General features: G+C 38.8%; 1 protein-coding gene across 42 annotated transcripts in view; it reads left to right on the top strand.

Annotated features, from left to right (window-relative positions):
• TFDP2 (transcription factor Dp-2) overlaps window positions 1–20,944 on the top strand; it is a 205,713-nt gene that overhangs the window by 64,755 nt on the left and 120,014 nt on the right. For 31 of the 42 annotated variants that reach the window (XM_086377500.1, XM_086377166.1, XM_086376928.1 and 28 more), the window contains one exon: window positions 8,676–8,742. In XM_086377500.1, the coding sequence (XP_086233626.1) occupies window positions 8,676–8,742 (67 nt within the window). Of the gene's footprint in view, window positions 1–878; window positions 978–8,675; window positions 8,743–10,371; window positions 10,515–20,944 lie in introns of all 42 variants that reach the window. The other 11 variants (XM_086379163.1, XM_086378267.1, XM_086380406.1 and 8 more) reach the window with 3 other exon arrangements.

The following is a 20,944-nucleotide window of genomic DNA, read 5'->3' as shown; positions in this document are numbered from 1 at the left end:
GAAAATAAATACTACAACATCTGTGGAAATAACTTATTATAATTACTATACCCAGATTATTAGTTTGGACTCTGATTGCAGGTAACAGAAACCAGCTTGGGCTACCTTAAACCAAAGGGGAATTTATTTTAAGGATAAGGGGATGTCTCAAGGAATTCAAGCGTAGAAATTGAGCAGACCCTCAGAAAGATCAGGGTCCAGAAACTTGAAATCTACCAGGAATTGAAGCAGTATTTAGGTTTCATGTGTCATCTTTGTGTGTTTCTGTGCATTAGCTGCATTACTCTGTGTCTCTCTGCAAAGCATCTTCCATAGTTCACAGTCAGTCAGCATCTCCATCTACTTGTTACAGTATCAGCGTGCTCAGAGAAAGAGAGACAGAGAGAGAAGTATGAAGGAAGGGAGGTGGGTAGCCTGACAGATCCTGTCTGCTTATTTCAGCTCTAACTTCAAACTCCTTGGGGAGGACCTCTGGCACAGCTCTATAGTCTGATATCCACTAGTAGTTTGGTTAGTTATGACCAGAGAGACAAGTGTTATTGTGGAAAAAGATCTTGTGAACCAGATAGATATTTCTGGGTACTATCCATTATACGGCTAAAGAGCATCAAAAAAATAAAAACACCCACTCTGATTACTAACTTCTACTTTCCAGTTATTGATCTGGCTTTTAGCACACACTAGTAGTTGTAAGCAGATACAGACTTTGCTTTGTTATCATATAATTAATTTTTTAGGATAAATTATCAGGTGTCACCTGCCTTAATCTTGTATCTATTTGTGGCTCTTGTATCTATTTGTTTAGTTGCTGTTTGGGGGAAAGAAGAGCAAAGTTTTAGTCTGTGTATTGGGATTTTTCTTGTTTTTCTCTCCTCCAGGAAACAGAGAATGTGAAAGTTATCCTGAGCAAAAGGATGACTATCATTCAACTAACAAGTATATTTTCGCTTAAAGAGGTCCTTTAAATCTTCCTAGCCGTACGTACAGTTTGCTATATTAAAAGTTGTTTCCTTAAAGTAAAAAAGCATTTGAACCAGTTATTCTCCCATTATTTTCTTTGTGTATTTGGATGTCATCAAAGAGTATGCTGTTCATTTCTCTTCCTGCTCCAGCATCCTTGGGGGAGAGGGCTGTTTGATGAGCTGACCCTCTCCTGATTGGGGACATGGGGAGGTTAGGCCTCAGACTGGACAGAACGAAGAGGGAAAGAATTGAAGTAGACTGAATGTCTGATTCAATATCATGGTAATTCACAGTAACCATTCAGTATCACAGTAATCCAAGTCTCTGCCCCACCAGTAACACTGAAGAAGCTGAAGTGGAACGGTTCTATGAAGACCTGCAAGACCTTTTAGAACTAACACCCAAAAAAGATGTCCTTTCATTATAGGGGATTGGAGTGCAAAAGTAGGAAGTCAAGAAACACCTAGGGTAACAGGCAAACTTGGCCTTGGAATACGGAATAAAGCAGGGCAAAGGCTAATAGAGTTTTGCCAAGAAAATGCACTGGTCATAGCAAACACCCTCTTCCAGCAACACAAGAGAAGACCCTACACATGGACATCACCAGATGGTCAACACCGAAATCAGATTGATTACATTCTTTGCAGCCAAAGATGGAGAAGCTCTATACAGTCAGCAAAAACAAGACCAGGAGCTGACTGTGGCTCAGATCATGAACTCCTTATTGCCAAATTCAGACTTAAATTGAAGAAAGTAGGGAAAACCACTAGACCATGACCTAAATCAAATTCCTTATGATTATACAGTGGAGGTGAGAAATAGATTTAAGGGACTAGATCTGAAAGATAAGAGTGCCAGATGAACTATGGACTGAGGTTCATGACATTGTACAGGAGACAGGGATCAAGACCATCCCCATGGAAAAGAAATGCAAAAAAGCAAAATGGCTGTTTGAGGAGGCCTTACAAATAGCTGTGAAAAGAAGAGAAGTGAAAAGCAAAGGAGAAAAGGAAAGATATAAGCATCTGAATGCAGAGTTCCAAAGAACAGCAAGAAGAGATAAGAAAGCCTTCAGTGATCAATGCAAAGAAATAGAGGAAAACTACAGAATGGGAAAGACTAGAGATCTCTTCAAGAAAATTAGAGATACCAAGGGAACATTTCATGCAAAGATGGGCTCAATAAAGGACAGAAATGGTATGGACCTAACAGAAGCAGAAGATATTAAGAAGAGGTGACAAGAATACACAGAAGAACTGTACAAAAAAGATCTTCACGACCCAGATAATCACGATGGTGTGATCACTGATCTAGAGCCAGACATCCTGGAATATGAAGTCAAGTGGGCCTTAGAAAGCATCAATATGAACAAAGCTAGTGGAGGTGATTGAATTCCAGTTGAATTATTTCAAGTCCTGAAAGATGATGCTGTGAAAGTGCTACACTCAATATGCCAGCAAATTAGGAAAACTCAGCAGTGGCCACAGGACTGGAAAAGGTCAGTTTTCATTCCGATCCCAAAGAAAGGCAATGCCAAAGAATGCTCAAACTACCGCACAATTGCACTCATCTCACACGCTAGTAAAATAATGCTCAAAATTCTCCAAGCCAGGCTTCAGCAGTTCGTGAACCATGGACTTTCAGATGTTTAAGCTGGTTTTAGAAAAGGCAGAGGAACTAGAGATCAAATTACCAACGTCTGCTGGATCATGGAAAAAGCAAAAGAGTTCCAGAAAACATGTATGTCTGCTTTATTGACTATGCCAAAGCCTTTGACCGTGTGGATCACAATAAACTGTGGAAAATTCTGAAAGAGATGGGAATACCAGACCACCTGACCTGCCTCTTGAGAAACCTATATGCAGGTCAGGAAGCAACAGTTAGAACTGGACATGGAACAACAGACTGGTTCCAAATAGGAAAAGGAGTACGTCAAGGCTGTATATTGTCCCCCTGCTTATTTAACTTCTATTCAGAGTACATCATGAGAAATGCTGGGCTGGAAGAAGCACAAGCTGCAATCAAGATTGCCAGGAGAAATATCAATAACCTCACATATGCAGATGACACCACCCTTATGGCAGAAAGTGAAGAGGAACTAAAAAGCCTCTTGATGAAAGTGAAAGAGGAGAGTGAAAAAGTTGGCTTAAAGCTCAACATTCAGAAAATGAATATCACAGCATCTGGTCCCATCACTTCATGGCAAATAGATGAGGAAACAGTGGAAACAGTGTCAGACTTTATTTTTCTGGGCTCCAAAATCACTGCAGATGGCGATTGCAGCCATGAAATTAAAAGACGCTTACTCCTTGGAAGGAAAGTTATGACCAACCTAGATAGCATATTCAAAAGCAGACACATTACTTTGCCAACAAAGGTCCATCTAGTCAAGGCTATGGCTTTTCCAGTGGTCATGTATGGATGTGAGAGTTGGACTGTGAAGAAACCTGAGCGCCAAAGAATTGATGCTTTTGAACTGTGGTGTTGGAGAAGACTCTTGAGAGTCCCTTGGACTGCAAGGAGAGCCAACCAGTCCATTCTAAAGGAGATCAGTCCTGGGTGTTCTTTGGAAGGACTGATGCTAAAGCTGAAACTCCAATACTTTGGCCACCTCATGTGAAGAGTTGACTCATTGGAAAAGACTCTGATGCTGGGAGGGATTGGGGGCAGGAGGAGAAGGGAACGACTGAGGAGATGGCTGGATGGCATCACCGACTTGATGGACATGAGTTTGCGTAAACTCTGGGAGCTGGTGATGGACAGGGAGGACTGGTGTGCTGCAGTTCATGGGGTCACAAAGAGTCGGACGTGACTGAGTGACTGAACTGAATGTCTGAGAAAGTTCACTAGCCATTCTGAAATAGATAAGCACATTTTTGTGGCCTTTTAATATATTTTGTTGAGATACTCACTAGAGGGATCATCTCATTTTACAACACCATGAACAGTCATTCTCATATCTCCCCTCCCCATCTTTCTGCAGCAAATAAATATGTTCAGCACTGTTCCAGACTCCTACCTTCTTGGGATTTATAGTGTAGTGAGAGGAGATGATAAATATGTAATGTTAATGATACCTGTTATGAAGAGTAATAAAACAGGGTAAGAGGAGAGAAAGCATAGCAATGTGGAGGTCTCTTTCAACAAGGTATTCAGAAGCATCCTTTTTAAGGAAATGGCATTTAGACAGACAGATGCTCTTCAGTCACAATCCAGAAGGAAGGAGTCAACCATGTGAGTATCTGGGGAAAGAGCATTCCAGGTAGAGGCAGGAGAAAGTGTGATTGATCAGAGAGCAGCCGATGACTAGTTGACAAAGTGGGACAGAGTAACTAAGCCACACAAGTGGTAGGAGGTGAAGCCAGAGAGCATGTGCCAGATCATGGGGAGCCTCGAAAATGGGGGTGAGCAGTATGTGTTTTATTTAGTTTAATTAATTTATTGTTTGACTGTGCTTGGGTCTTTGTTGTGTGTGGCTTGTGGGCTTAGTAGTTGTGGAGAACAGGCTTTGTTGCTCCATGGCACGTGGGATCTTAGTTCCCGGACCAGGGATTGAACCTGTGTCTCTTGCATTGGAAGGTGGGTTCTTAACTACTGGATCACCAGGGAAGTCCTGAGTGGTATATATTTTAAATGTCCATAGGTAGCCAATGGAGTTTTTGAGGATGATTTCAAGACCTAACTTAGCATTTTTAAGTTTATTCTGGCTACTGGGTGAATCGACCGAAGAGGGCCGTAATATACGCAAGGCACTCATTTGGTACTTATCCCAGTAGTTCAAACAGCAGAATATGGTAAGCTAGTCTAGGGTAATGATACTGGAGATGGGCAATAGTGGTTGAATCTAGGATGAATAGAAGGAACAGCCAGCAAGACTTATTGAGTAATTAGGATATGGGGACAGGGAAGAAGTTAAAGATTTCTCAGCATTTGGCTTGTGTAACTGGGTATGTGGTTTTGTGGTTTCATGAGAAGAGGATCTCTTGGGGAAGTACAGGATTTTGTGGCAAACTCAAAAATTGTTTTGAACATATTAAAGTTGAGGGACCTAAAAACATCCAGGTGGAGGAATTGGCCAGCAGTTAATATAATGATAAATAATGACTCTGGAGCTGTAGGGAAAGCTTGGGGCTGATTGTAGAAATTTTAGCGTCATTTCATCTTAGATTATTTTAAAGTGGGGCGGGGGGACTCCATGTGCTTGGGTAGAGAATCCATCAGGACCAAGTTCTGAATACAGGGTTTCCATAGCAACTGCAGAGGAAGAGAGGCAGCAAAGGACAGGATAAATGGACAGAAAGGAAAGAAAGAGCATTGCCTTGATGATGTGGAAGCCAAGTAAAGAACGTGTTTCAAGAAGGAAGGAGTGATAATTGTATCATATGCCACTGAAAAATGACTCTTAGATCTGGAAGAGATTGCCCTGGTTTTATGGGAGCATTAATAAATGTATGTGAAAAAAAATTGTGTAAATATTTACATCTTTATTTTCTATTTCTCATTTTGCGTTTCTCTTATGAGAACAGTTTCTTGTGAAGAGTTACTTTTGCCTTAGTTCAGTGCCATTCTAGGTCTTTTATGGTTGCAGGTGTTAGAAACCCTTTTCAAAGTAGCTTAGGGCAAAGAGTGGCATTTCTTGATTGGCACAACTGAAAAGTCTGGAGTACTCTGGCTTCAAATACAACTGCTTTCAGGGGACCAACTGAGGGGCATCAGAGCTCTGTGTCCTTTTTCTAGCTTTTGGCTCTATCTGGTGGCAGAATAGCCTACACTGGCGTCCTAAGGCTCAGTTTCAAAAGAGAGGAAGTTTTTTTTTTTTAGCTTTTATGTTTCAGATTCCATGGAGGAGCTTTTGTTGACCCTGTTTGGCCCACATTCTTAGACAAGTCATTGTAGAGAAGGAAGTAGGGTTCCATACATGGTTTGCTGCCTCACCATGGGTCGTGGGGCCACCCAGGCTGTAATAGCACAGTTGAGGCTCTAAAATGAACAGTCCCGCCAGAACTGCATGGGTTGTGGGATGGATCCCTTTGCAGAAGGAAGTTCTGCAGAGCTGGTGATGTATCCTTTGTATCTGGGGTAAAATAAAGTAGTATCAGGTAGTATCTAGTATCCACTAATGGGGCTTTCCCAGTGGCTCAGTGATAAAAGAATCCATCCACCTGCCAATGCAGGAGACACGGGTCCAATCTCTAGGTTGGGAAGATCCTCTGGAGGAGGACATGGGAACCCACTCCAGTACTCTTGCCTGGGAAATCCCATGGAGAGAGGAGCCTGGTGGGCTTGAGTGCATGGGGTTGCAGAAGAATAGGACACAACTGAGTGGCTGAGCGAGCGAGCCAAGTATCCACTGATCCTCTTCTTGACCAAAAATGCAGATGTGTTTTCTCCTAAGTTCACTCAGTGTACAATAAAGAACTTGAAAGGTAATTTTTTGCCTTGTCAAAGAATCTTTTAAAAATATGTAAGCCATCATATTCATTACAGAAAATTAGAAAATACAGATAAAGAAACTAGAGATTAGAGATCGTATACACAAATGTGTGTGTGTGTGTGTATATATATATATGATCCAAAATCTATATATAGTTTTTCAATTTATTTTTGGCTGTACCACGTGACATGTAGAACTTCCTCAACCAAGGATTGAACCCGTGTCCCCTTGCAGTGGAAGCGTGGAGTCCACTTATATATGGAGTCCATATATATATATATATTTTTTTTTTTTTAATAAAAATGAGGCCAGATTGTTTTGTAACCTGCTCTATGTAGTCTCTATGATGAGTATCTTCTCCTGTCTTGATAACTCTGTAACATCAGTTTAAATGGCTTTTTAATGTCATGTTTTCTATGGACCTTACACCAGTTTCCTAATATTGGCCATTATTTTCACTTTTTTTCCCTCTTTTAACTTTTTTATTTTTGTCAACTCATTGGGTTATTTCTGTGAAACAAAAATCTTACAAAATTACTGGCCCCAAGGGTGTGTACTTTTTAGGGCACCTTTGATTCATACTACTAAATTGAATCTCAGGAAGACCACCAGTTATATATTCACATTGGTATATGAAGGTGCCAGTTCCCTTTTATTTTCTTTTTAATCTTAGTCAGTCTACTCACAAAAGATGGTATGTAACTCGCTACATTTCTCTGATTGCCAGTTAGATTGAACTGGTATTACATATATCATCTATATACTTACTGGTCATTTGTGTCTCTCATGAATTGTCTTCGTCAGTGTTAAAGTAATAAACCTGTTGCCCTTTGAGTTAATAACTCAGACTTGAATACTGCTTTGCATTAACGAACATGTTTCCATAATTTTTTAATTTGGTCTAAAGAGTTGCCTGAGTTTGTTGTATGTATGTAATATCATTCCCATGACAATGTTCCATGAACACCTTGCTTGTGAATGATGGTAGAGATAAACTTTGAGCACAGATCATCTCGCTTTGAATCCTGTTTTCTTTTGGGTATATCAATCTGAGACATTAAAAATCAGTGACATTACAATGGTATTCTTGGAATAGAATTGGACTCAAACATTTAAGCTTTGGACATCTTTTATTCAACAGGCAGTGACTGCTTACACTGGGCAATGCAGTGTTTGAATATCCAGATAGAAAACTTTTTTCAGGATCTTACTTGATGAAAAATTTTATGCAAAACAAGTTTACTTTTCTTCTCTTGATCTGTGACACATTATAGAGAGAGATCCTTTTTAAATACATAAAATAAGGAAAGAATAGCTAATATTTTAAAATGCTTTTCCTTGCCAACTTTTTCTACTCTCAGATGATTTACTTTTTCTTTGAACCTTTAAACTTTGTTTATGAAAACAGAAATTAATATATTTTTGAAGTTTGAACTTAAACATTTTAATAGTGTTTATCTAAGCTCTAAATACGAACAGATCCTCTCCATCCATGAGACCCAGATTACACACACTGTTGATTTAGAATTGACCTTTATCTTTTTAGAATATAATCTGTTGGTTACAAAGGCACAGATGTACATCTGCTTAAAAGTTTCCAAATTTGTTTGCTACTTCACTCTGCAGAAGTTGAGCAGTAAGAGCAGGTGTTTAAACGTAATAGAAATCCAGTAACTGTGAACTCTGGACTGTGAATGTGTGGTTTTGGTTGAGGTTTTTGCCGTTACCTTTGTATAATAACAAAAAGGTATAAACTGATGCTTTTGAAGTTATTGTAATACTTAATTAAACAATTCCATTGTATTAAGCATGGAATGTATTAAAGGCTGTCTTTGCCTTCTTTGCTTTCTGTTTACGGTAGAGCACCCACAAGAGTTTCGCCTTTCTTTTCTTTTTGTAGAAGAGCTTAAGGAGAGGCATGTTGGTGGGCAGGAGTGAGGGTGGAATTTTGGTATATGTTTTGGCAGCTTCACAACTGTGACATTACTTGCTTAAGAAAAAAAGCCATTAGTAAAGTGTGTAGATCTCACTTCTGCTCATAAGTAACACTATTTCATTAACTTTTATCTTAATGTGGACAGTGCAATATTTTTCCCATTTCGAGCAGTATGGCCGCATTTTAACCCTGTTCTTATATCTGATATAATTAACTCATCTTTATGTGACTCTGTATAATATTTGATATAGACCTCTGGTGGGAGGTTATTAATAATGGCTTATTAAGTGATCACATATTATTTACAATCTTATTTATAATTTTTTAAACTATTTTATTCAGGTTGGTTTGAATTCCACAAATGCAGAACTAAGAGGATTTATAGATCAGAACCTCAGTCCAACCAAAGGTAAGGACAGTTGAATAAAAATTTTCTGCATCAGGCTAGTTTTACTGCATTTGTTTCATAAAAAAACACAGCTACATGAAGAATTACTTTGTGTATAATAATAATTGTATAATATTACTGTGTTGTCATAGACCAAATAACTTTTATCCTTTAAAACTCAGTTACCTCTGAGAGATGGAACAGGAGTGGCGTGTGTGTGTGCAGTGATTTAACTTGTAAAGAATACAGTGGAATGAATGAATATATGTAATTCCTTTTTCTAATACATAGTTTACTGGAGGAATGTGTATATCCAAAATCTGACCCATCAGTACAAGAACTTGTGCAGGACACTGTCAGTATCTTAAACAATATCTTTTAGTAAGGAGAAATAATGTGCTGAAATCTTTATGGTTGAAATGATATGATGTTTGGGATTGGCTTCAAAATAATCCACTGGGGAACAAAGAGCAAAGTGGATGGATATGAGTTGGTTAATTGTTTAAGCTGGGTGACAGCTGTATGAGGTTTCGTTATTCTTTTCTCTCTTCCTTTGCGTATGTTTGAATTTTTTCCATTGTACATATGCAAAGGTGGAAACAAAGTGTCTGCTGTTACAAAGCAGATAGCTGGGAGAGAAACATCAGCTTTCTCAAAGGCTTATGTCTAGGGTAGGCTTAATATGTCTAAGGTGGACAGAAGGCTAAAGAAATCTATTTCAGTATAAAAATGTCCAGCTTAGTAGTTATAGCGTTCTCTAGAAGTATTCTAAGAATTTAGAGGTATTTAGCAAGCAGTGACGGAGAAGGCAATGGCACCCCACTCCAGTACTCTCGCCTGGAAAATCCCATGGATGGAGGGGCCTGGTAGGCTGCAGTCCATGGGGTCGCTGAGAATTGGACACGACTCAGTGACTTCACTTTCACTTTCATGCATTGAAGGAAATGGCAACCCACTCCAGTATTCTTGCCTGGAGAATCCCAGGGACGGCAGAGCCTGGTGGGCTGCCGTCTATGGGGTCGCACAGAGTCAGACACGACTGAAGTGACTTAGCAGCAGCTGCAGCAGCAAGCAGTGAAAGCGGTACTTGAAGCCTTGAATGCTTCTCATTTTTTCCTCAGTTTTCTAAATTGTGATAAGATACGCAAGACATAAAAACGGTATTTAAATACATTCATATTATGCCACCATTATCACCATTCATATCCGTAACTCTTCATCTTGCAAAACTACAGTTCTGCACCCATTAAACAACTACTCCCTGTTTCTTCCTTCTCTAAGCCTCTGGCAAGAACCATCCTACTTCCTATATCTGTGATTTTCACTACTCTGCGTATCTTGTATACGAAGAGTTACACCGTGTTTGTGTTTTTGTGACTGGCATACTTTGCTTAGTATCCTCTAGGGATTTCCTTCCTTTTTAAGGCTGAGTACTATTCCTCTATAACTATGTACCACATTTTGCTTCTCTGCTCACCTATCGATGAACATGTTGATTGCCTCTATATTTTAGCTATTGTGAATGATGCTGCTATAAACATGAGAGTAGAAATATCTTTTTGAGACCCTGCATTCGGGTCTTTTGGATATATTCATAGAAGCAAAGTTACTGGGTCATGTATTAATTCTATTATTTTTAATTTTTTTGAGGAATTGGCATTTCAGTTTTCACAGAAGCTATGCCATTGTACATTCCCATCAACAGTGTACAAGGGTTCCAGTTTCTTCACATCCTTGCAAACATGTATTTTTTATCAGAGTCAACCGTATGTAAAGTGATATGTAAAGTGTATGTAAGTGATATCTCATTGTGGTTTTGATTTGCATTTCCCTAATGACTAGTAATATTGAGCATTTTTTCATGTGCTTATTTGCTATTCATGTATCTTTGTAGGAATCTCTATTCAAGAAGACACTTGCCCATTTTTAAACTGGATTATTTGTGTTTTGTTGTTGAGTTCTAGGAATTTTTTATACATTCTGGGTATTAATTCCTTATGGGAGAAATGATTTGCACGTATTTTCTCCCATTCATTAGGTTATCTTTTTGCTTTCTTGACAGTATCCTTTGATGTGCAAAAGTTGTTTGATTTGATGAAGTCCAATTAATCTCTTTTTTTTTTGTTGCTGTTGTCGCCTCCCCTTTTTGTCATTTCCGTTAAATGATTGCCAAATCAGTGTCACCAAGATTTTCCCCAGTGTTTTCTTCTATGAATTTTATAATTTCGCTCTTTTAAGTTTAGGTCTTTGATCCATTTTGAGTTAATTTTTGTATATGATATAACTCAGAATCAAACTGATATCCAGTTTTCCCAATAGCATTTGTTGAAAAGACTATCATTTGACCATTGAATGATCTTATTAATACCCTTGTGAAAAATCAACTGGCTTTATATCTGAGGATTTATTTCTGGGCTTTTTATTCTATTCCATTGGTCTGTCCATATGTCAGTACCATAATGTTATAATTACTATAGTTTTGAAGTAAGTTCAAATTCGAAAAGTGTGAGTCCTCCTCTGAGATTGTTTTGGCTATGTAGGCTCTCTTGCAATTCCCCATGAATTTGAAGTTTACATTTTCCATTTCTGTGAAAAAGGCTGTTAGGTTTTTTTATAGAAATTGCATTGAATCTCTGGATCACTTCGGTTTTATTGACATCTTAATAGTGCTGTATTTTCTTATTTATGAACATATTAAGTAATTATTTAAAAAAATTTTTTTAATTGGAGGATAATTGCTTTGCAGTGTTGTGTTGGTTTCTGACATAGAACAAAATAAATCAGCCATAAGTATACATATGGCCCCTCCCTCTTGAACTGCCCTCCAACCGTCCACCCTATCCCACCCCTCTAGCTTGTCACAGAGCACCACATTGAGCTCCCTGTGTTATACAGAAACTTCCCGCTAGCTAACTGTTTTGCATATGGTAATGTATATGTTTCACTGCTATTCATCCCACTCTCTCCTTCCTCTGTTGTTTCCACAAGTCTGTTCTTTGTGTCTGTTTCTTTTTTCCTGCGAGTAAATGGGTTTATCGGTATTATTTTTCTGGATTCCATTTATATATATATATGTTAATATACCATATTTGTTTTTCTCTTTCTGAGTTTCACTGTATATAATAAGCTCTATTTTCATCTGCCTCACTGGAACTGACTCAGATTTGTTCCTTCTAATAGCTGAGTAATATTCCTCTGTGTGTGTGTGTGTGTGTGTGTGTGTACACAACTTTACTTTTTTATCCACGTATCTGTCAGTGGGTATCTAGGTTGCTTCCATGTCCTAACTATTTTAAACAGCGTTGAAATGAACATTGGAGTACATATGTCCTTTTGAATTATGATTTTCTCAGGGTATGTGCCTAGTTGTGGGATAATTTTACCATTTCTTTTTGAAGTAATGAAAGTGTTCTGGAGATAGTGGTTGTAGTTCTACAACCTTGTGTATATACTGGAAACCACTGAATTGTACACTTTAAAAGATAAATTTTAGTGTATTTGAATTATGCTGTGGTTAAAAACAAAAAAAAATTTTACTCAGCTTAATCTCTACTTCCAGCTCTGATTTATTCTCCCCATCTTTATCAAACTTCTTGGAAGAAGCTGTATACACTTAGAGTCCCATTCTCAGCTTTTATTCACTTTTCTACCTGATGTCATCTGGTTTTTGACTCCATTAATTCTTTGAAACTCCCCTTGGTTTTGTCTTTTTGTTGTTGTTGTTATCAGCTTTTGACACAGTTAATGTGTCCCCTCTTGTTAAAAATAGCCATATATATATATATATATATATAAATAAAATGTTGACTTATTTATTTATTTGGCTGTGCTGGGTATTAGTTGCGGCACATAGGATCTTTTTCAGTAGTGGCACGTGGGATCCTTAGTTGCACTATGTGGGACCTAGTTCACTGACCAGGGACTGAACCCAGGCCCCCTGTATTGGGAGCACAGAGTCTTAGCCACTGGGGAAGCCCCTAAAAAAATAACCTTTTAATTTTACAACAGTTTTAGATTTATAGAAAAATTACAAAAATAGTGTATAGAGCTCTCATAAACCCATCACTCAGTTTCCCTACTGTTAATATCGTGCATTAATCTAGTACAGATTTTACAGTTAATGAGCCAGTATTGATACATTATAACGAATGGAAGGCTAGCTATAGGTTTTTGAGAGAAAGACCGCAGAGATAAAGGTCTGTTTTCATTACAACATAAGCAAGGGTATCAACATGACTTGCCATTATTGGTATGAACCTTGCTCACTTACTTGGCTGACACAGGCTTTGTCTTGTTTCTCTGCGGTACAGTCACTCTCTCCTCCCCCTTTCTGTATACCGTAGTCTTTGAGAGAAGTCACTATGTGGAGTCACACTTGAGGAGTGGAGAGTTTGCTCCACCTCTTGACTTCTTTGAGTTGTGAGTATCTACATAATTTATTTGGATTTCTTCCATCCTAGATTTGTCTTTTCTCCCTTATTCATTTGTTTGTTTGTTTATACCAATATGGACTTACAGGTATTTAGTTTATACTCCAGGTCCTAGTCCAGTACTCTTGGATTGGCCAAAAGTTCATTCAGGTTTTACCATAACATCTTATAGAAAAATCCGAATGAATTTTTTGGCCAACCAGTTACTTTTGTTTGTTGGGGTTTTGCTCAAATTATTAAAACTGTGGCCATTGGAAATATTCAGTTGCTTTTCTGTGTCCCTTTGACATATTTCCTGCCCATTCCTCAGATCAACCATTTCCGCAAAGAGTCCCGACTGCTTTTCATAGAGAATGTTGTTAGAACACCAGGATCTTGGTGCTGAGTGAGTAAGTGTTCCTGGGATGGTGTCTTTCTTTTTGAATCGCTGTTTTTCTTTGTGTTTGTGATACCATACTTTTTAAGTCTTTATAGGAAGCAGTACAGTGTAGCAGCTAAGAACAAGGGCTCTGGGGTTGAGGGTGTAATCCTGGTTGCATTTCTTATTTTTGTTTGTTGTTTTCAGTTGCTCAGTCACGTCTGACTCTTGAGGCTCCCTGGACTGTAGCCCGCCAGGCTCCTTTGTCCATGGGATTTCCCAGGCAGGAATACTGGAGTCGGTGGTCAGTTCTTTAACCAGAGCATCTTTTTGATCCAAGGATCGAACCCATGTCTTCTGCATTGGCAGGTAGATTCTTAACCACTGAGCTATATGGGAAGCCCTTGGATTTCTTATACCCAACAAAAGGTAAACCTGAGCAAAATGATCTCTCTAACCCAAAATGTCTGTAAGGAATCAGGTCATGATGGTAAGTTGCTCACAGCATCTGTAGGGATTAGATGAGGTAGTGTGCATACATCACTTAGTACAGCACCTAACATACAGTGAGCATTCATTCTGTGCTCACCCCCTTTTCATCTTTCTTTTTGGCCATTCCCTTCAGTCTGCTCTCCTAGCTCTTCTGTTTGTCTTCTAAATGTTAGTGTTCCGTGGGGTTTTTGTCTTGGGTTTTTTGTTTTCCTCACCTTGTACATTTTCCCTAGGCAGTTTTATCTATTCTCACTGCTTTGGTTTTCATTTACTTTGTATATGGTTGATTCTCAAATCTGTACCTCTGGCCCAGACCTTTGTCTTGAGATTTTGTATACTCAGCTGCTTGTTGGACACCTTCAGTTGAATAACTTATACACATCTCAGACTCTGTCTGTAATTAAAGTGATTATTTCACCTTCTCAAAATCCATCTTCCCCTTTTCTTTGTTTTATTGTACAGTAATACCTTCTACCCTTTGCCCAAATCAGAAGAATCATCTTTCCCTCCTTTTTTTTCCTCTCTCTTTGGCATCAGATCCCTTGCAAGATTTGTTGATTCTACCTAAATATGTCAGTTCTTCCCACCCATTTTCTTTATTCTATTGCTATTATCTTAGTTCAGACTGCCATAAGCCATTTCCTGGATTACTGTAGCTATTTTATTTACTTCAAGATTCTATGTTTCTTTTCTGTTTCATTCATTGTATTATAGTTACATATTTTTTTCTCAAACACAAATCTGAACAAGTCTTCCCAAGTTAAATACATTTTTGTTCCTTATTGCCCTCAAGATAATGCTCCGACTCCAGTTTAAAAGGTCCTTCACATTGCGGTTCTTGCTTTCCTCCTCAGCCTTAGCTCAGATGTTGATGCTGCTTGTCACACTGAACTGCCTTCTGACTGTCGCTGTTGCGCTTCTCTGCCACCCCTTCTCCTCTCACCCCTTCTCCCGCCATCCCTGTCTCTTTGGTCTTGCTGAATCCTCTTCTCTGTACATATAATATTATTCCTCTCTGACACCATCCTACACTTCCCTCTTGGTAGATACGCATTTCATCTGACTCGTTTCTTCTGTGTTTTTTTCAGTATTTACTTATTTTTGACTGCACTGGGCCCTTATTGCTGCAAGTGGGATTTCCTCGATTTGTGGCGAGTGGAGGCCGCTCCTGGTTGTGGTGTGCAGGCTTCTCATGGTGGTGGCTTCTCCTGTTGCAACTCATGGGCTCTTAGAGCTCATGGGCTCAGTGGCTGTGGCGCACAGGCTTAGTTGCTCCTTGGCATGTGGGATCTTCCCAAACCAGGGATTGAACCTTTGTCCCCTGCATTGGCAGGTGGATTCTCAGCCACTGGACCACCAGGGACATCCCCATCTGGCTAATTTCTGTTCACTCCTAGCATCTACATTCAAATCTTATTTCCACTTGGCCCATAAAACTCTAATACTCTCTGCTCACCCCTGTTGCAGTATTTATCACACTGAACGTTAGTTACTGATTTATTTATTGGTCCCCACCTAATTCCATGAAGTCAGAGAGTTTTTATTAGTCATTGTTGTTCCTCTAGGATAGATACTTCAAAGTAGCCATCCCAAATTGGAACTTTGTTTATGTCTTTCCTTTGACCTGTAATCCCATTGGCCACTGGGCAAATTCCTCTGTACTGTTTAAAGTCTATCTGATTGTGAATTCCTCTGTACCTCCTTGTCACTGTGCCGCCTTTGTGTTAACCTTTGGACCCTGCACATATTTTATTCTTGTCCTTATCACATAATATTGTATTTCTTTATATGATTCTCCATTTCTTTTAATAGACTGAGCTCTTTAAGCTCAGAGTTCATATTTTTGTCTTTAGAGTCTAGCTTAGCATCTAGTACAATTATACATATCCAGTAAATTTTTTAAATTATTTTTTACTGAAATACAGGTAATTTACAATACTGTGTTAGTTTCTGGTATACATCCAAGTGATTCAGTTATAAATATGTTATTTTTAAGAAACCTTCAGTGTTTTTTGAAGCAAAGCATTAAGGTGTTCAATGAGGAAGGTTTCTGAGCTTTTTGTCTTAGGGCATCTGTCTCAGAGTTGGAGGTCTAAAAGTTACTTAATTAGTTAAGAACAAACCTGAAGATCATTGTATTCTGTCATAACCATGCAAATAGCAGATGATTTAAAAGCAGTTGTTATTTTTTAAAATGAGAGAAAAAGATACTGTAACTCAGGGCTTTATTATCTATGATGTTGAAAGCCCAGTGGCACCTTTGTGGAGATCAGGGAGTCCTCCCTTATCTGGGAGGCACATGCTGTTTCTTGGGCTATAAGAAGTGGTTCTAGCAAGGGAAAGAGGCCATATTTGCCCATAAGCTATATGCTGTCCTCCAGCAGCTGCCAGATCAGCAGCTGCTGTGGGCTGACGTGTGATAGATGAGACCTGCCCCATATCCTCCTCTTGTTCCTTGATGTCCTTGGCAGAGCAGTGCCACCTTGCCACCTCCTTCTTTTGCTTAGACATCAAATTTAAAATATGCATGTCTCTTACTGACGGCCAGTTCCACACCATCCAAGAGATTGCAGTAGCTTCCATCTATTGCAATGTCAGCCTATTAAAAGGAACACAGCCTATTAAAAGGATCCCCTCAAAGGAGGGGATCAATTCAGGTCAGTCACTCAGTTGTGTCCAACTCTTTGTGATCCATGGGGTCACATGCAGCATGCCAGGCTTCCCTGTCCATCACCAATTCCTGGAGTTTACTCAAACTCACGTCCATTGAGTTGGTGATGCCATCCAACCATCTCATCTTCTGTTGTCCCCTTCTCCTCCCACCTTCTATCTTTCCCAGCATCAGGGTCTTTTCCACTGAGTCAGTTCTTTGCATCAGGTGGCCAAATTATTGGAGTTTCAGCTTCAGCATCAGTCCTTCAATGAATATTCAGGACTGATTTCCATTAGGATGGACTGGTTTGATCTCCTTGCAGTGCACGGGACTCTCAAGAGTACCAACAGTACAGATCAAAAGCATCGATTCTTTGGTGCTTGGCAGAGCACCAATTCTTTGGTGCAGTTTTCTTTATAGTCCGACTCTCACATCCATACATGTCTACTGGAAAAACCATAACTTTGACTAGAAGGACCTTTGTCAGCAAAGTAATGTCTCTCCTTTTTAATATGCTATCTAGGTTAGTCATAACTTTTCTTCCAGGGAGCAAGTGTCTTTGAATTTCATGGCTGCAGTCACCATCTGTAGTGATTTTGGAGCCCAAGAAAATAAAATTGGTCACTATTTCCATTGTTTCCTCATCTATTTTCCATGAAGTGATGGGACTAGAAGTCATGATTTTAGTTTTCTGAGTGTTGAGTTTTAAGCGAACTTTTTCACTCTGCTCTTTCACTTTTATCAATAGGCTCTTTAGTTCTTCTTTTCTTTCTGCCGTAAGGGTGGTATCATCTGCATATCTGAGGTTATTAATATTTCTCCCAGCAAACTTGATTCTAGCCTGTGCTTCATCCAGTCCAGCATTTCTCATAATGTACTCTGCATATAAGTTAAATAAGCAGGGTGACAATAAACAGCCTTGACATACTCCTTTCCTGATTTGGAACCAGTCTGTTCCATGTCCAGTTCTAACTTGCTTCTTGACCTGCATACGGATTTCTCAGGAGGCAGGTCAGGTGGTCTGGTATTCCCATCTCTTTCAGAATTTTCCACAGTTTGTTGTGATCCACACAGTCAAAGGCTTTGGTGTAGTCAATAAAGCAGAAGTAGCTGGTTTTCTGGAACTCTCTTGCTTTTTCTGTGATCCAGCAGTTGTTGGCAATTTGATCTCTGGTTCCTCTGCCAGCTTGAACATCTGGAAGTTCACGGTTCACGTACTGTTGAAGCCTGGGTTGGAGGATTTTGAGCATTACTGTGCTAGTGTGTGAGGTGAGTGCACTTGTGTGGTAGTTTGAGCATTCTTTGGCATTGCCTTTCTTTGGGATCGGAATGAAAACTGACCTTTTCCAGTCCTGTAGCTACTGCTGAGTTTTCCAAATTTGCTGGCATATTGAGTGCAGCACTTTCACAGCATCATCTTTCAGGATTTGAAATAGCTCAACTGGAATTCTATCACCTCCACTAGCATTGTTCATATTGATGCTTCCTAAGGCCCACTTGACTTCGCACTCCAGGATGTCTGGCTCTAGGTAAGTGATCATACCATCGTGATTATCTTGGTCATGAAGATCTTTTTTGTACAGTTCTTCTGTGTATTCTTGCCACCTCTTCTTAATATCTTCTGATTCTGTGAAGTCCATACCATTTCTGTCCTTTATCGAGCCCATCTTTGCGTGAAGTGTTCCCTTGGTATCTTTGATTTTCTTGAAGAGCGATAATCAGAATCCTTCTATGGAGGCAGATGGCACCCCACTCCAGTACTGTTGCCGGGAAAATCCCATGGATGGAGGAGCCTGGTAGGCTGCAGTCCATGAGGTCGCTAAGAGTCAGACATGACTGAGCGACTTCACTTTCACTTTCCACTTTCATGCATTGGAGAAGGAAATGGCAACCCACTCCAGTGTTCTTGCCTGGAGAATCCCATGGACGGAGAAGCCTGATAGGCTGCAGTCCATAGGGTCGCACAGAGTCAGACACAGCTGAAGCGACTTAGCAGCAGCAGCAGCAGCATGGAGGCAGAACCAGCAGAAAAGGTAAGAGAAAGCAAGAAAGGGGAATGGAGACTTAAGAGGGTATAGTTACAGCACAGAGAAAGTTGTTTTGGACCTAAAAATATATTCAAAATCCTTAAATCTAAGGAAGATTGAAAATAAAATATGGCAAAAATGTACTGTAAACAGAACAATATCAATAGCAAATGAATATACTAATAGTATCAAGCTGTTAAAAGGACGAAGAGAATTATGCATTGTGACAAAAGGAACAGGAATCCAATTTTCAGAAAATGAGCAAAACTTGTGAATAAACTGTTCACAGAAGAATATTAAGGGTTCTTAATACATGAAAAGGCACTATACCTAATTCATAAACCATACATAATTTAAAATTACACTGATTTTACCATTTTTCACTCTTTAAGATTGGAGAGTATTAAGAAATTTGATAGAACACTGTTGTCAAGGGTGTAGGATCATATGCTATCTTATATTGCTGGTGAGAGCATAACCTTTACGGGAAGCAGTTTCATGCTATTTATTAATTTTACGTTCACATTTCCTTTGAGCAACCCGTCTCTTTTTAGGAATGCATTCTACTGATATGCTTGTAAATTTAGGAAATAACACTTAATCTTTGCAGTATTGTGTGTATAGCAAAATACTGGCAACACTGTAAATCCTTCAGTAAAGTGAAGTGAAGTCGCTCAGTTGTGTCTGACCCTTTGTGACCTGTGGACTGTAGCCCACCAGCTTCCTCCGTCCATGGGATTCTCCAGGCAAGAATACTGGAGTGGGTTGCCATTTCCTTCTCCAGGGGATCTTCCCGATCCAGGGATCAAACCCAGGTCTCCTGCATTGCAGGCAGGAGACCTTTAACCTCTGAGCCACCAGGGAAGCCCAGTAAGATCTAGTTAAATAAATTATGTTCAATACATATAATAGAATATTACACAGATGTAAAATTGGGAGTGAGAAAGCTATGTATGAATATACAATGTCTGCAGAGAAACACTAATGAAATGTACAGAGCAATGTGCTGAATAACCATTTGTTTAAGAAGAAGCGATAGACAAACGTGTGATATAAAGGTAGACACAAATAATACATGAAGAGACTTGACATTCCACTTGAATCCCCAGTAATCAAAGCAGTGTGGTATCAACAAAATAAGAAAATTGGTCAATGGAATGGAACAGAGAGCCCAGAAGAAGACTTACACAAATACGTTCAACTCAACTTTGACAAAGGAGCAAAGGCAGTTAAAGGGAGAAGGGAGAGTCTTTTCAACAAATGAGGTTGGAATAACTAGATATTCACATGAGGGGAAAAAAAAGAATTCAGACACAGACTATCACAAAATCAACTCAAAATTTATCATAGACCTAAATGTACACCTTAAAACTCCTAGAAGAAAAACAAAAGAAAATCTAACTGATCTTCAGTGTGGTAATGACTTTTTAGATACAACACAAAAAAGCATGATCCATGAAAGAAGAAATTGGGCTTTAATGTTGGATTTCATTAAAAATAAAACTTCTCTGTGAAAGATAACATTTCTCTAACTACCAGGTAAGGAATGTCAAGTCTCTGTCTATCGTTATATTATACATGTTTTGGGTGGTATCAGTCCTCCAAGCTTTCTTTAATATTGTGTTGACTATTCTGGGTCTTTTGCCTTTCCATGTAAACTTTAGAATCAGTTTGTTGATATCCACAAAGTAACTTACTGGGATTTTAATTGAGATTGCATTGAGTCTGTAACTCAAGTTGGGAATAACTGACACCTTGATGATATTGATTCTTCTATTCATGAACATGGACTTATCTTTCCATTAGTTAGATCTCTGATTTCTTTCATCACAATTTGATAGTTTTCCACATATAGATCTTATACATAAGTAGTGGTTATATCCTTAAATATTTCATTTTTGGTGCTAATGTAAATGGCTTTGTATTTTTAGTTTTAAATATCAATTATACATTGCTGGTATATAAGAAAGTAGTTGACTTTTATACATTAGCCTCGAATCTTTTAATCTTGCTATAGTCATGCATTATGTTCAGTTTTTTAAATGGTATTTTAAATTTCAATTTCCAGTTTTTCTCTGCTAGTATGTAGACACTGTTGGTTTTTATACTTTTTTGTTACCTGCTGCCTTGTGAAACTTAATTTTTGTAACTCTTACAGATTCTTTAGGACTTTCCACACATACTGTCATGTGATCTGTAAATAAAATTAGTTTAACTTTTCCTTTCCAATTTTTATTTCTTTTTCTTTGTTAATGTCACTGAT

Source organism: Bos grunniens, chromosome 1 (genome assembly GCF_055505025.1).
Source record: "Bos grunniens cultivar Pamir isolate PY7600 chromosome 1, Bosgru_T2T1.0, whole genome shotgun sequence".
NCBI lineage: Eukaryota > Metazoa > Chordata > Mammalia > Artiodactyla > Bovidae > Bos > Bos grunniens.
Note: the sequence above shows the minus strand (reverse complement) of the source record. Positions and strands in the feature narration are given on the sequence as shown.